Source organism: Telmatherina bonti (genome assembly GCF_933228915.1).
Source record: "Telmatherina bonti genome assembly, chromosome: 24".
Taxonomy (NCBI): domain Eukaryota; kingdom Metazoa; phylum Chordata; class Actinopteri; order Atheriniformes; family Telmatherinidae; genus Telmatherina; species Telmatherina bonti.
Window position 1 is genome coordinate 10,431,279 of NC_136633.1, and position 17,667 is coordinate 10,448,945.

The 17,667-nt window shown below is 37.8% G+C and overlaps 1 protein-coding gene across 1 annotated transcript; it reads left to right on the top strand.

Moving 5' to 3' along the window:
* Positions 1 to 835: 835 nt before the first annotated feature.
* On the top strand, positions 836 to 16,427 carry gyg2 (glycogenin 2; the record flags this gene model as incomplete). The annotated part of the gene is made up of 10 exons (XM_079264066.1): positions 836 to 842; positions 1,204 to 1,342; positions 1,427 to 1,601; positions 8,427 to 8,589; positions 8,901 to 9,027; positions 9,952 to 10,129; positions 15,639 to 15,755; positions 15,972 to 15,981; positions 16,100 to 16,194; positions 16,302 to 16,427. 10 exons carry the CDS (start codon positions 836 to 838, stop codon positions 16,425 to 16,427), a joined length of 1,137 nt encoding a protein of 378 aa, XP_079120192.1.
* Between the last annotated feature and the right edge of the window lie 1,240 nt (positions 16,428 to 17,667).

The window sequence follows — 17,667 nt, forward strand, 5'->3', positions numbered from 1 at the left end:
GGAAGGGTGAAAATATTGAACAACATACATATTTTGTTACTTTTTGTGCTAGTTTAGATGAACTGAAATAGTTCAGTATAAGTTGTTGTTTTTTTTTAATCAAAATTAAATTTTACAACATTAATTCTTCAGAAAACCAATTTATATTCAAATTTAAAGGTACTCGGCCACAAAATTTTCCCTTATAAATGCATATAGCATATTCTAAGAAAAGATTCACTCATGCAAGTAGGGTAAAAACTTATTCCTTTTTGTCATAAACTTCTTTAGGATCTTCATTTTGTTTATTTTTTTTAATGTTCCCTATTGTTTGATTTCTTGCATGTGTTGTTCTCCCTCTCAGATGTAAGTCGCTTTGGATAAAAGCATAGAATAGAATAGAATAGAATAGAATAGATTATTTTACTATCAAAGGAGTCGCCCCCGCTGTCTACAAACATACCATCCATACTAAGGCAGCAGAAATGTTATGTAGGTGGGTATTTTGAAAGCAGTGTGTGTTTAGTGACGGTCGGATGTGAAAGTCAACAGAGCTCTGAGTGGGCCATCAGGCTGGGTTGTTGCACAACCCCCAGTAAAGACCCCTCTCTGCTGGTTGAATGACCAGATGGACAAACAGATCAGACGAAAGGAAACCGAGTCTTCATTTTCCCGCTTTATACTGCCATAAAAACAGAAGACGTAGCAAATTTGTGGTGCAGAAGCAGGATATGAGCTGATACCACCTGGTGCAGAGATGAACCCACGGCACTGAGCGAACTCCAGCTTTCAGCCTGTCAGTGCAGTGTGTTCCAGATATCCTCACAGAAGCGGACTTGGATTGAAGACATCAGAAATGTCAGGTTTGTCATTTGATTGATTAGACTTTGGTCTTTTCACTAAGTTTAAAAAAAGGCTTTTCCTTCTAAATCTGCTGAACATCCTTTGCCAGACGGTGATGTCTTTGTTTTCCCAGTCTGAGCTGATAACACCATCCAGAGTAGCAAATCTCTGCACAGAAAACAGGATTTAAAGACAAACAAAAAAGGAAGCACTATTGGCTAAAAGATGAACTATAGACAAATATAAGCGCTGTTTGCTAAAATGTACAAAATGTTACTGTATGGGGACAAGGAATTGCTCCTAAACGGGAATAAAGCTGCATCATTTGATCCAAGAAAGATCTGGAACATTATCTTGATCCTGCTTCTGTTCTACTTGCAGCTTCCGAAGCCTTTGTGACGCTGGTCACCTCAGATTCGTACTGTCAGGGAGCCATGGTGGTCGCCAGAAGTCTGCAGAGGCATGGGACAACCCGTCGTGTTGTTGTCATGGTCACGCCAAACATCTCTGAGCAGACAAGGTGTGAAGATTTTATTTGCTTGTTTGTGTTTTTTCTTTCAAAGAAGGATCTTTGAACTGAAGTGAAACATGCTGGCCTCCACAGATTCTCCCTGGAGAAGGAGTTCAATGAGGTTATCACAGTGGACGCGATGGACAGCAGGGACCAGCCCCACCTCTCCCTGCTGGGACGTCCTGAGCTTGGCATCACCTTCACCAAGATCCACTGCTGGACCCTAACCCAGTTTAGGAAATGTATCTTCCTAGATGCCGACACACTCGTGAGTTCCCTCAACAACAATACTTTATAGTAGAAAATTACACAAGCAGCAAATTTTGTCAGACAAAAATGACGTTTTGCTTCTTCAGCGATTCTTGTTCTGTGACGAAATAAGCAAATCTTTGTCCGTAAAAGGTTTGTCAGGATGGCAGCATGAGTTATTTAGAACCTGGACATATGGGTCATCTTTAATGGTAGCCATAGAGACGTCTCTGAAAGGCGAGAAGTGGGTTTATCCCTCAGCAGATGACATATAAAGTTCCTCTGCTCAGTCAGTGGGGAAAACATGAATAACAAGTTAAAAGTATATTCAAGATGAATGAAATGAAATGAATGAATGAATGAAAAATACTTTATTAATAATCCCCAAAGGGAAATTCAGTATTGTAGTAGATAATAATTAACTTGAGGAGGTCTTGTTTCAGAGGCTGATGGTTGCTGGCAGGAATGATCTTCTGTATCTTTCAGTCCTGAAGAAGCCTCTCACTGTGCCATGGAGACTCATCATAACAAGTCTTGAGAAAAATATGCCGAAAAATCTCCCTTGCAGCACACCCCCTGAACTGGCATGAAATCCTCAGAAAAAAAGACCTAATATGAGCTAATATCTATGTGAGAAGAGTTTGTTCTTTAAAAAAATCAAGGTAATTCAATTCAATTCAATTCAACTTTATTTATATAGCGTCAAATCACAGCAATGCCATCTCATGATGCTTTACAGACAGAGAAGAAAATATAATGAAAGCCAATTCATAATAGCCTATATAAGGAAACCAACAGATTGAGTTGGGTCCAACTCAATCTCCCATCCTGAGCAAGCACACTGGCAACAGTGGGAAGGGAAAAGGGTAGTCAGAGCTACTACAGTTTGCTGCCATCAGATGGTGTAATCTAGGATGGAAAAATGCAAAAGATGTCCCGTTGAAGGCCATGCAGGGAGTTAAAACGACCTCATGCTCCTGCTGAGTTCTTTAGGAAATTATATTATATTATATTATATTATATTATATTATATTATATTATATTATATTATATTATATTATATTATATTATATTATTATAAAAATGATAAATATTTTCATTTCACTTGCAGATGTTTTTATTAATTTTCTATACCTGTTTTGTCCTATTTGCGGTCCCTCTGATTCACTTTGAGAGTCAATATATAAAAATCAATAAAAATTGCTTTTGTTGGGAAAGTGGGAGGGAGTCATTTCTACATGGGAAAAACAGAAAGTTCACATGAAAAATTTAAGTCAAGACTGAACCAGGAACCTTCTTAATATGATGCAACCAACCACTGAGGAGCCTGTAACAGGTCACCATCTCTGCTCTGCTTTGATTCAACCAGGATATGGTTTTACTTTGTAGTTTTCCTTTCATGTAAGATACAGTACAATAATCCAAAAGGGAATTTAAAGCTTATAGTGGAATCTGACAAGATGGAAATGTAGAAAAAGGATCAAACTCTTAGAATGTTGCTGTAGGATGAAGTGCTCTGTTGTGAGGAGCTGTTCAGCATCTCCTGTCTGGCCGTGTGGCTTTGTTACCTCAAACCCACTAGTGGAAAGATTTTCTTTCTGTGTCTCGATCTGTGTGATCTCTTTCTCCAAATATCTGCTTTACCTTCTCTGTCCCTGGACCTCCATGTCCTCTCTGGGCAATGGAGTAAGTCAACATCATTTTAACTATTTATATTACTTAAGAATAATAACAGAACTCCAGCTGGGAAAGATCAGCCTCAGCCTTATTCTTTAAATGGCTTCAATGTTTTTAGATGTGGTTTGCCTCAGATTGGTGAACCACAACCAATATTTACTATTCACTGATATTCTTAGGTTCAATCTGCTGAGCCTTTACAGACAATAGCTGTCAGTGGATACATCACATTTACTACAACACTACAGGTGCTGAACAGTAAAACAACTACATAATAAAATCAGTAAAAACAAATGCATAAGACTAGAATAAGACATACAAAGCATTAAAATAGATATGTTATGTTCAAAAGCAATTGCAAAGAAGAGGGTTGAGCAATGACTTATAACCAGAGACACACTGATGTGGAGTGGCAAACTGTTCCACAATTTTAAAGGAGCAACTAAAAAAAACTCTGTTACTCTTGGATTTTAGCTTGGGAAGAAGGGACCTTTGGAAGGAGGTTAGTAGAAGACCTTAAAACCCTGACTGGAGCATGCTGGTGTACCAGCTCAGACAGATACAGGAAGCCATATAATTTGAGGCTTGAAAACAAGTAACAACTTTTTGTACTGAAACTAACTGGGAAGCCAGTGCAAAGAGGCAAGCAAAGGAGTAATGGGATCATGTTGTGTTTTCCCTTTAGTTATGTTAATGTTTAGTTTGAGCAAGTTATGGGAAAGCAATACTGTCACGCTAGGTGTGTCCAAAGTTGGTCCTCAAGGACCACTGTCTTGCAGGTTTTTGATGTTCCAACACACCTGGCTTCCATTTAATGGATCCAACAGCCAGTGAAGTTCTGCACAATGACTAATTAGTTTGAGTCAGGCGTGTTGGAACAGGGATACATGGAAAACCTGCAGGATTATGGCCCTCGAAGACCAGAGCTGGGCACCCCTGTTTTAGGCTATTCCAGAAGGATATGGATGGGTTTAAAAGATAGAGGTGGGTGTCATCTGCATAGACATGAAACTGAATGTCAAATTTATGAAAAACGTTACCAAGAGGGAGGAAGTGGATAATGACTAGGTAAGGTCCAAACACAGAACCTTGGGGTACACCAGAAGAGACAGAAATGGTTAGGGGTGATTTGAGTAGGACCAATTAAATACGACCAGTATGATTCACACTGGTGCAGGCGAGTTAGATAATACATAAATGGATAATCTGTCTATATTGACATGATCTTGTCAGATGTGTGTTATAATCATGTTAGTGCGCATTGACTATCTATAAGCACATATCGATGTGATGCACATGACTTCAGAGATAATCAACCTGCATTAAAAAAATTTTGAAAGCAGATGTTTAAACATAATTTTTCCACCAGCTTCACTGAGAGAAGTCACTGTGGTTTTACCCTGCAGCAGTAAATGTTTAACAACCTGAAATTCTGCTGCAGCCATGTTCTATATGTTCTGTACGTCTGTGCCCTCAGAGCCCATCTGTACCTTTCCATCATCCATCTTCACTGTATCAACACCAGGATTAGCTCGACGTCTGTTATTAAATAAAAATTAACAGTTCAGTGATGAATGTATAATAACAGGTGGTAACTATTAGAGCTTCAAACCAAACAGATATACAACAAACCACCCAGATTTGATTCTTTGTTTAGTCTTTATCATGCATGACATGGAGACTTTGATCCTTCTTCAAAAGAGAAAACACAGAATATCTCACATGCTGCTTATCAGCCAAACAGTTCTTATCTACAAGTCAACAAACCTCATTAGTGTCTTTTTGGTTGATCAACTCCTCTTGTGACCTGCAGCCGAGGCTCAATGTCAGAGATGTGATCACAGATGGAGGAGGACATGTGTGTGATGCATATCGTAAGTGTAGACTTGTTAGCTGGAACAGAGAAGATGGGGACTGAGCTGAGTCCATACTGGGGTCATGCATGATGTTAAGCTGGGAGATATGGTTTGAGCTGTTTTTTTTTTTTTTATTATTATCAATAACTATGCTAACATTGACAGATTTTTCATTTGTTCGACCGAAATCAGTGTCATCCCATTCCAGCTGTTGTTTATATGTAGATGCTGGACAAAATGATCCAATCATCTTACATGAAGGAAATATTTAGTATGAGCACCTATATATATATATAGAAAAAAAAAGTCTTTTCTAGTAGTTCTTTATTTGATGTACAGATCTTTGGATTCTGGCTTCCATCATTTTTATCAGATACTTGCGTGATACAAGTTGTTGTTTGGATCATTGAGATGCTCAATAATCCTCTACTGTTTTAGAGTTTTATCATAAACCTTGTTCCTGCCAAAGTCCATTTTTTTTAGAAGTTCTCTGAAACTAATTACATCATGTAGCCTCTTGAGGTTCAAGCATGTGCAATGATTACAAACACTGCAGTGACCAGAATGTATGCATACATGGTCAGATTTTCTTGATTATCGGACTTTTAAAAGGTTGAAACCTCTCCTTTTTGATTGGATCAGAAGTTCTTTCCAATCGAGGCCAATTGGATCAGTTGACATGTTAACATGACACATTTATTTTTTATTCTCCATTTCTTTTCCATGATATATTAGCAAAATCAAGAAACAACAGAAAATATACTCCAGAGTTACAACAACCACTATAGACCATTGTACTAAATTTCATGTAGAAAGAAAAAAAAGAAAAGAAAAGAAAATTGGAGTTGGAAAGGGTAGGTTTATTAAACCTACCCCTCCTTGTTTCAAAGTAAACCAACTAGATGGCATCGTCTATGGCAGAGGTGTCCAGCTCCGGTCCTCGAGGGCCAGAATCCTGCAGGTTTTCTATGCATCCCTGCTCAGACACACCTGATTCAAATTAATTAGTAGTAGAGCTTAATCAGTTGTGCACGTCATTGGCTGTTTGATTCATTTAGTGGAAGCTAGATGTGTTGGAACAGGAATACATGGGAAACCTGCAGGACAGCGGCCCTCGAGGACCGACTTTGGACACCCCTGGTCTATGGCAAACACTAAGAACGAAACACAGGTATAAAATTCCTTCTTTTTTTACTTTTAACAATTCTTTTTATACATTTTTATAATGTACTCTTGTTATTTAATTTTAAATTGTAAATGATTTGAACAACTTTAAAAATCACTTTTAAAAATCCATTGTCTTACACCAACCACTGAAATACTCATTTGTTTGAGTGTAGTTCTTGCCAAATTATTATTATTATCATTTATTCTGATTGATGTCCAATTGGATTAAAGTGCTCCATGTAAACGTACGTATTGTGGGAGCTCTAGTAAAGATTTCAGCTTCTTGACAACCTGGTGGATGAAGCTGTCCCACAGGCTGATAGAGCTGGCCCATTGACTCTGGTATCTTCTCCCAGATGGTAAGAGACTGTTGGGAGGGATGAGTGAAGTCTGTGGCAACGTTGAGCTTGGTGCCATACATATCAGTAAGGGAGGGTAGTGGGACGCCAATGATTCTGCAGGCTGCATTCACTATCAGTTGTAGGGTTGTCTTCTTTTAGGCCATGGAGCTGCTGTGCCAGGTGCAATCTGTACCAGATTGCAAATGAAGTAGAGTGTCTGCCGAGCCTTTCCTACCAGTGACGGGATGTTGACCATCCAGGTGAGGGCCATCAGAGATGTGCACCCCCAGGAATTTGGTGTAGCTGACATACATTATGGTGGAGCTGTTGATGGTCAGTGGTGAGTGCTATTGGGGCTCTCCTTTCCACTTTGAGCAGAAGGTTGTTATTTCTGCATCAGCTGACCAGGAGGCTCACCGCCTTCCTTCAGTTGATGTCATCGCTCTTGCTGATGAGACCTACTATGGTGGTATGGGGTTTACAAACGTCCTGTACCATTGTGGGTCAGCAGGATAAAGAGTATGGGATGTTAGCGGTATTGGAGTTGACCCTTAGTGTTAGGGGTCTCGCTGTAGGAACGTCTAGCAGCCAGCTGGAGATGGAAGTGCTGAGTCATAGCCTGCTCAGTTTATAGACGAGTTTCCAGTGATGGTAATGAATGCTGAAATGAAGCCTTAGAACGGCATCCTCGCATACAATTGTGGAGAAATACAAACAAATAAAAAATGTAAGAATTTAAATTAAGAAAAGAAACAATTGTTAGAATTTAAAATCATCATCCTCATCTAAGCTGCTGTCCTAAATCAACAAATGTTGGGTTTTTTTTTATTTTTTTTATCTTTGAGCATCTAAAGTAAAATTCCAGCTTGCTTAAATTGATTTGCAGTTTATTTCAGTTTTTGTTTCAGGTTTCTTATCAGCTGACACCAGTAACTTAAAACTTAAGTTTTCATTACAACTATCTCTGGTCAAAATGTTGAAGTAGTGCAGAGCTATAAATATTTGGGAACTGTGATTGAGAGCTCACTCAGCTTTGAGGAGAACTCTGAAGTTGTGTATAAAAAAAGACATCAACGTCTCTTCTGCCTCAGAAAGCTGTCATGTTTTAATATTGACATAACAATGCTCTCTCTCTTTTACAGATCTTTTATTGAATCAATTTAGTCATTTTCCTTGGTAGCCTGGTTTGGCAATTTGGCTCTGAAGGACAGAAATAAAGTCAGTCGGATTATTAAATGGTCCAGTAGACTGATTGGTGAGCCTCAGCCGAGTCTAGAGGCCCTGTACACCAGGCAGGTACGGCGTACAGCCTCTAATATGGTGAGCTGTGACTCCCATCCTTTATTTGTGGAGTTTCACCTTCCTCCATCAGGATGCAGGTTCCAGGTGCCAAACTGTAAGACAAAACGGTACAGGAACAGTTTTGTTCCATCTGCCGCAGTCCTCCTTAATAAATTTTAGGATTTTAAATATTTTTCATGTATTAATGCGAGCCATTGTGAATGTCAGAATGTCTGTTTATGTGTCTGTTTTATTTACTGTTTTCTGTGATACCAAACCTGAAATTGCTGTACAGCAAGTTTACCTATGGGTACAAATGAAATCACCTGAACCTGAAGGGTATTAATTATTTATTCACTCTTCTGACAATAACAACAAGTTACTGATTATATAAACTGCTAGATGTCCTGTTAAAACATTAATGTCCACAACAAGCCCAGTAGACTGTTATTGGTCCAACAGAAAAGCAGCAGCAGGAAAACTGCCCCCACCAACCCAAAGCTGACCTCCTGTCCCTTCCAGGTTCTGTGCAACGTGGATGAGCTGTTTGACAGGGAAGAGCTGTCTGCAGCTCCTGATCCTGGCTGGCCCGACTGTTTAAACTCTGGCGTGTTTGTCTTCAGACCATCTCTCCAAACCTTCAACAGGCTGCGGGAACACGCCCTGAACCACGGCAGCTTTGATGGTAACACTTGGAGAACATGTTTGGGCTGCAGGCTACAAAACACAAATGATCTGAATGCTCTGAATACTGATGACTCAGCTGCGTAGCTCATGGAAATCAAAAGAAAAGACAAAGCAGGGTGTGCTCATTAACAACTCAGTTTGGTTCATTTATGTGGATCAAGATGAGATTGTAAGATTGTATATTACATATGGGATGTGAGATTATTGCTGCAGATCATGATGAAAATGATTTTCAATAACATGGAGCTTGAGAAAACAGTCACATTTCATATAGTTTTCACTCCCATAATCTGTATCTGTTGGTGTCAGGAGGAGACCAGGGCCTGCTGAACTCCTTCTTCAGGAGCTGGTCAGTGGAGGACATCAGTAAACACCTGCCATTCATCTACAATCTCAGTACCAGCTCTAACTACAGCTACCTCCCAGCTTTTAAGCAGTAAGTCTATCTGCACCACCTCTGGAGTTTAATAACATTAAACAGAAATGAAAAAAGTATTTATACAGCACATTTTATTCATCAATCGACCCCACATGCTGTAAATAAACAAAAGAAATAACAGTTTCTTTTGTTTATTTTCAAAAGAAATAAACAAATGTCATGGTTTGAACTTTTTGTGTCTTTTTAGTTTCGATTTCCTGTTTGATTTTGTACTTTTCACTGTTTAGATCCCTTGTGTCTTGTTTCCTGTTTTACCTCCCTGTTCATTAAGTTCACCTGGACTCATTAAGCATATTCATTGCATCTGTGTCTTGTTCTGTCCCTACAAGTCTCCTGTTGAGACAGTAGCTGCATGTCATCAGCATGTTAATGCAGTATTTTGTTTCTATGATCACAACTAGTGAGAGCATTTTAGCGCTGAACAAAAGGGGGCCCAAAACACCACCTTGGGGAGCTCCATATGTCATTTTTTGTTAAAGCAGATCTATAGTCAGGGTTGAATTAAAAGTGCACAGGCCCCAGGGCCCAGGGTGTCCCACAGGGCCCCCTTCCCCAGTGCAACATTGTGAAAATTGTGAATGATACACTGTGAAATGATATTTCTAACATCTCTTAGCCAGTGGTACCAATAGCAATACACTAGACACTGTGGTGTAACTATCTGACTAATATGTACATTTTGTTTTGTGTCCAAACTTCTGGTGTATGGCCTATGTGGGCCAAACTAGTCTCCAAATGGGCCCCAAGTGGGCGTGGGTCCATGGGCCTCTGCCAGTAATGTCCATTGGATAATTCGGCCTTGTCTATGGTTACCTCTAAAGTTATCTGAACTCTTTCACACATATATATTTTTTGGGATTGCAAATAGTCGTTTTAGCAATGTGTCTGAAGATTCAGGATATTCTTTGCCATTTTCTGCAGGTTTGGACACAAAGCAAAAATAATCCACTTCACTGGAGCAGTGAAGCCCTGGAGCTCGCAGAGGGAAGATGGCTGTTCAGACATGATGGAACAGTTCCTGTCTCTGTGGTGGAAAGAATTCCTCAGTCATACAACGCCTTCTACTCCACAGTCTCAACCAGGCCACAGAAACAAACAGGTAAAAGCATTCATGTCCTCTAAAACTCCCAAATGGAGGCAGACTGACAGCTGCCAGAAAGATAGTACTTACTTATTACTGACAGTATTACGAGGCCATGGCAGCCAAGAAACCATTTTATTAATTAGGTTTAATTAATTAATTAGTTTTTCATTAAAAAAAAGTTTACTGTTTGATAAAAAAAAAAATGGGCTCAACTTGTATTTGATGCATAGACTGTATGTAAAGAGATGGACGGAGCCTCTGTGACGTCACCCGTAGGTTTCTGAAGAGCTGAATTGAAGCTCGGTGGGCGGTTCCTACCATCGCCATCTTGGCAGGGGCATGCGTATCATCTCGCCGGGAAAATACAAATATGTGCAAAGAGGTGGAGCTGATAGGGGGGCTGTGAGCGTCATGGTGGATGATTGACATCGAGCGAACTCCGAGCTTTCTGTAGCTAATAGCTAACCGAGCTAACCCGGAGATAAGAGGAGCTAACCAGCTAACGGAGGTAAGCGGGCTAAAGCTAAGTCACGTTGTTAACCGGCTAAAAACCGCAGTTGTTCTACGTTCTTCTGACTTGAAGTGGGAGATTGGGTACCTGTCAATCAAAAGGACACACCCCTAAATATGCCGAACTTTGACATTAAATTACTTTTAAACGGGCGAGTTAGAAAAAAAAAAAATCACTCCCCCCACAGTTGTCATGAAGGTAAACCTGACCTATCAAACCGAAAATGGATTTTTGTACCAGGCTGTAAACATGTTTATTTCTGCTGTGAAGTTGGTCTTTTTAACATGGGAGTCTATGGGGATTTGCTCTGTTTTGCAGCCCCTAGTGGATGAAGGGGGAACTGCAGTTTTATGCACTTATGCATAGGCTTCACTTTTAACCGCCTGTCTTTCATATATGGTCTATGGTTTGATGGCAGAAACTTTTTCTGAAAAAGTACAGAATAACAAAAGCATTAAAAATATTGTTTTGATCATTTCACTGGTTAACCACTGTTGCACTATTACATTCTTCACGACAGCCCTAAAATAAATCCCATATTTAGTTGATAAATGTTGGTTCCATTTTTACACTGATGTGATGACCCCCCTGACATGATCTAGGGGCCTTCTTGGAGGTCTTAAATTCCAGTTGGAGAACCACTGTTTCACAGAATGGTAATGGTTTTTGATGCAGAGCCCCCTGAGGGATCAAAGGTCACGTGAATTCAATCCTTTGTTTTGGTCCTACAAATTTCTCCCAATTCTCCAAATCTATTGATGATGTTATTAAATTCTGCAGTTATGCATAATTCCGGAGCTTTCTGTTGAGAAACACTGTTTTTAGACTGTTTGCTTGTGTAGTTGTTCACAGAGAGGTGGATATCACTCAATCCTTGCTTGTACATGACTAACATTACAGGGATGCTCCATTTATAGACATTGTGTCACAAACCAGTTGTCAGTTGACCTGTTGACCCAAGAAATGTCCTGAATAGGTGTTGTTAAGCATTTCTCATCCTTGCGTCTTTTTTTTAACACGTTGCAGACATCAAATTCAAAATGTGTGAATTTTTGCAGAGAAACAAGAAGGTCTGAACATTAAAGGCACAGTGTGTAAGGATTATGCCAGGCGGACACTGTGTGATTTTCAGGGGATTTCACCATGATTTTGCTGTCGCAGACCATGCTGCGTCATTGTGGAAACATCGTAGCGTCGGGATGTCCGGTCGGGAGGTCGTGAGCCGTACAGTGTGAGAACACTCACGAGGAAGGATTAATTGCTGCTACATTCTAACAATGATGCTGCGACCTCCCAAACAAACTTCTGGCATGTCAGAAATTTTCACCGTCGCTCGTACAGTGTGAGTGGTGTTACGTCACAATTCTACGTTCGCACCTGCGCAGAAGACACCGGTGGAGCTTTAAACAATGGCGGGCAACCCCAACTTCAGACGTGTGTGGTGGACACAGCTGCTAGAAGAGAGATTAGTAGAGCTATGTAGAGAACACAAGGTTTTCTTTTTTAATTTTATTTCAGCGCACACAACTGCAACAACTTGCTGCCTGCTCGCCATCTTGTTGTCAGGCACGCTGTGGTTGTCATAGGAACTAGGAACCTTTGTTTTTCTTTGTATACACTCGAGCACGTCGTGCCGTCACACGCCGACTGACGCCAATAATATGCATCATATTATGTCATATTTTAGTATATGTCATAATTTGTCATATTAGGCTATATAATGTGTTATAATGTGTCATATTATGTGTCTGTTTCTTAGTATAGTATTTGTAACTTAACTTGACACAATATGGTGTGTGTTAGTAAATGTCACACGATAGTAAATGTCACAACATGTCATAGTATAGTATGTCATAATATAGTATGTGTTATAACATGTCATAGTATAGTATGTCATAGTATAGTATGTGTAATAACATGTCATAGTATAGTATGTCATAGTATAGTATGTCATAGTATAGTATGTGTCATAACATGTCACAGTATAGTATGTCAGTATAGTATGTGTAATAACATGTCATAGTATAGTATGCCATAGTATAGTATGTGTCATGACATGTCATAGTATAGTATGTCAGTAGAGTATGTTTAATAACATGTCATAGTATAGTATGTCATAATATAGTATGTGTCATAACATGTCACAGTATAGTATGTCAGTATAGTATGTGTCATAACATGTCATAGTATAGTATGTCAGTATAGTATGTGTTATAACATGTCATAGTATAGTATGTCAGTATAGTATGTGTTATAACATGTCATAGTATAGTATGTCAGTATAGAATGTGTTATAACATTTCATAGCATAGTATGTCAGTATAGTATGTGTTATAACATGTCATAGTATAGTATGTCAGTATAGTATGTGTTATAACATGTCATAGTATAGTATGTCAGTATAGTATGTGTTATAACATGTCATAGTATAGTATGGCAGTATAGTATGTGTTATAACATGTCATAGTATAGTATGTCAGTATAGTGTGTTATAACATGTCATAGTATAGTATGTCAGTATAGTATGTGTTATAACATGTCATAGTATAGTATGTCAGTATAGAATGTGTTATAACATTTCATAGCATAGTATGTCAGTATAGTATGTGTTATAACATGTCATAGTATAGTATGTCAGTATAGTATGTGTTATAACATGTCATAGTATAGTATGTCAGTATAGTATGTGTTATAACATGTCATAGTATAGTATGTCTGTATAGTATGTGTTATAACATGTCATAGTATAGTATGTCAGTATAGTGTGTTATAACATGTCATAGTATAGTATGTCAGTATAGTATGTGTTATAACATGTCATAGTATAGTATGTCAGTATAGTGTGTTATAACATGTCATAGTATAGTATGTCAGTATAGTATGTGTTATACCATGTCATAGTATAGTATGTCAGTATAGAATGTGTTATAACATGTCATAGTATAGTATGTCAGTATAGTATGTGTTATAACATGTCATAGTATAGTATGTCAGTATAGTATGTGTTATAACATGTCATAGTATAGTATGTCAGTATAGTGTGTTATAACATGTCATAGTATAGTATGTCAGTATAGTATGTGTTATAACATGTCATAGTATAGTATGTCAGTATAGAATGTGTTATAACATTTCATAGCATAGTATGTCAGTATAGTATGTGTTATAACATGTCATAGTATAGTATGTCAGTATAGTATGTGTTATAACATGTCATAGTATAGTATGTCAGTATAGTATGTGTTATAACATGTCATAGTATAGTATGTCAATATAGAATGTGTTATAACATTTCATAGCATAGTATGTCAGTATAGTATGTGTTGTACCATGTCATAGTATAGTATGTCAGTATAGAATGTGTTATAACATTTCATAGTATAGTATGTCATTATAGTATGTGTTATAACATGTCATAGTATAGTATGTCAGTATAGTATGTGTTATAACATGTCATAGTATAGTATGTCAGTATAGTATGTGTTATAACATGTCATAGTATAGTATGTCAGTATAGAATGTGTTATAACATGTCATAGTATAGTATGTCAGTATAGTGTGTTATAACATGTCATAGTATAGTATGTCAGTATAGAATGTGTTATAACATGTCATAGCATAGTATGTCAGTATAGTGTGTTATAACATGTCATAGTATAGTATGTCAGTATATTGTGTTATAACATGTCATAGTATAGTATGTCAGTATAGTATGTGTTATAACATGTCATAGTATAGTATGTCATAATATAGTATGTGTCATAACATGTCACAGTATAGTATGTCAGTATAGTATGTCATAACATGTCATAGTATAGTATGTCAGTATAGAATGTGTTATAACATTTCATAGCATAGTATGTCAGTATAGTATGTGTTATAACATGTCATAGTATAGTATGTCAGTATAGTATGTGTTATAACATGTCATAGTATAGTATGTCAGTATAGTATGTGTTATAACATGTCATAGTATAGTATGTCAGTATAGTATGTGTTATAACATGTCATAGTATAGTATGTCAGTATAGTATGTGTTATAACATGTCATAGTATAGTATGTCATAGTATAGTATGTGTCATAACATGTCATAGTATAGCATGTCAGTATAGTATGTGTTATAACATGTCATAGTATAGTATGTCAGTATAGTATGTGTTATAACATGTCATAGTATAGTATGTCAGTATAGTGTGTTATAACATGTCATAATATAGTATGTCAGTATAGTATGTGTTATAACATGTCATAGTATAGTATGTCAGTATAGTATGTGTTATAACATGTCATAGCATAGTATGTCAGTATAGTGTGTTATAACTTGTCATAGTATAGCATGTCAGTATAGTATGTGTTATAACATGTCATAGTATAGTATGTCAGTATAGTATGTGTTATAACATGTCATAGTATAGTATGTTATAGTATAGTATGTATTATAACATGTCATAGTATAGTATGTCATAGTATCGTATGTTTTATAACTTTTTATAGTATAGTATGTCAGCATAATATGTGTTATAACATGTCATAGTATAGTATGTGTTATAACATGTCATTGTATATGTGTTATATTATAGTATGTGTCATAGTATAGTATTTATCATAACATGTCACAGTATAGTGTGTGGTAATAAATGTCTCAGTATAGCATGTTTTCTAATTTGTCACAGCATAGTACGTGTCATATTATGTTATAATATAGTGTGTATCATAAAATGTTGTAGTATAGTATGTTTCCTAATTTGTCATAGCATGGCATTTGTCAAAACATGTCATCATTTGTCATAGTATATATATATATATATATATATATACACATAAAGGACGTCATATAGTAGTAAGCTAAAAATGAATAAAAGTTTATAAATTAAAAATGATTTTAAGATCAAATAGAATTAAGTTAAAAGTTCGTCTAAAACATTTAGTTAGATCATAAAAATTCAAACTGAGCTCTGAAACCTTGTCATGATTCTGTTTTCAGCACCTAACATCCACACTTGTTTCTATAGGTCCAGCACCAGGAAAGCAAGACAACGTTTACAAAGAACCTGGACAGCACCAATTCTCTTCTGCCTCGTTTTTCTCTTCCGAAAGAGAGTCTTTCCTCACAACCTCCACCACAGACGGTAAGAAGGACCTCCTGTTTCTTCCCTCCTGACTTGTTTCACCTCATTCAGCTTCATGTGCAGCTGTTTACTCTCAATTATCTCTATAAAAACATACAGAAGAAGCCCTTCATTACTGCTTGTGTCGTTCACTAATAATGCCAATAACCAGCTTAGTCAGAAACATCATTGACTTTTTTTTTGTGTTTATCATGCATTATTATGGTTTGTTATCAGGCGGGTCAAGGTAAGGATGAAGTGGCAGCACGTTCATGATTCAGACTGTGCAGCGGGTTACAGCATGGCTATAATGTGTGTGTATACTGTTGAGTAACGTGCCAGATGTGTGAAGTGTTCCCATACAGAAAACACTTCCGTGGAGGAGGAGTCGGGATCATCCGCAGGAACGGAGGTCAGCCATCCACCTGGAGAGGAAAATGGGACAACTGCTGCTCATCCTGTAAGGAAACTTTTCTACTTTTTCTAATGTTTGTTGGGGATTGAGGTGAATGTTTGTCTGAATTGAGAGGAAACTTGATGATGTTATCCTGCTCTTCATTGTGCCAGACAGCAGTTGTCAAGGAGACGGAGCAGTTGGAACGTCGCAGGATGTGGGAGGCGGGACAAGCCGACTACATGGGAAAAGATGCTTTCCACAACATCCAGAAGATGCTGGACCGCTTCCTGGATTAAAGGTCCCGGTCCTTTAATCCTCTTGGTTTGATCACCATGGTAACTGCCTGACTGAATATAGACAAACCAGATGCCGATAACGTCTTCTAGATTGTATTAATTTGCGTTGGGGATGCGACGGTCTCTGTGTAGTCAGTAAGAAAAGGAAACAGAAAATACTCCAGAAGATTTTTATTTCTTTGTTTTGGTTCGGGTCAGAAGTCCTGCCTGTTCCTGTCACCGTTTCAACGCTTCACAGCTTCTGTTCACACCGAACTGTCTGCAAACCTGGTTCAGGTCTAGATCTGATCATCCTCCATCATAAGGAATCATCTCAGATCGAAGATAGAAGCGGTTCAGTTGTCAGCATGTGTGCAAGCAGAAGCTCCGCTGAAGAAGATGACACGAAGACTGCATGCTGGAAGCATTTTTAATTTAATTTAATTTAATTTAATTTAATTTAATTGTTAAATTTTTTATATTTTAAATCGTTCCAGAATTTTGTCGTAACTTTCTTTATAATCAGAATACATGAATAATGCTTGAAGTGTAAGTTTCTAATTTACATCTAATAAATGGTTTTATATCTCAGTCAATTAATCCCTTTATTTGTGCCTGTGGGCACTTGGAGAGCAAGGGTGGGAGCATCAATCAACCAAATAACATATAAAACACATTAAAAAAAGACTCATATATTTACAGCGAGGTAAAATATATATAAATATATTCTCAGAGAAAATTGTAACTTTAGAGGATAAAATGGAAATCTTTCCCAGAGTCCCGAGTGTGTCCAGCAGGGGGTGCTGTGGCTCTTCATCATCAGATGTGAGGCTCTCCAGTGGAACCAGATCAGCTTCAGGAACATCCCTTCTGTGAAGTGGTGGAACAGTGATGGAGGAACCTGGCAGATCAGAGGACGTCTCTGCTGTCTCGGCTGTATTTCCCTCTGATACATTAAAGCCTGAACGCTGGTCTGGGATCAGCTGCAGTTTCCTGCAACAGCCTCCTTCTTCAAGCTCAGAGAGGAAAAATAAATCAGGTTTTTAATGCAACCTTGTTAGTTTTGTGTTTTAATAATAATAATATTGAATAAAGACATATGCTAAAATGGCAACCAAAGGGTCAATAACAACTGAATGCAGTTGAAAGTTACCTTTCATATTCCCAGATATTATATCAAGCTCATTTCCACACTTTTTAATGACATGTCTCAGATCTTTCATTTGTCTGCAGAAAGCAACTAAAGAGTAAACTTCTGTAT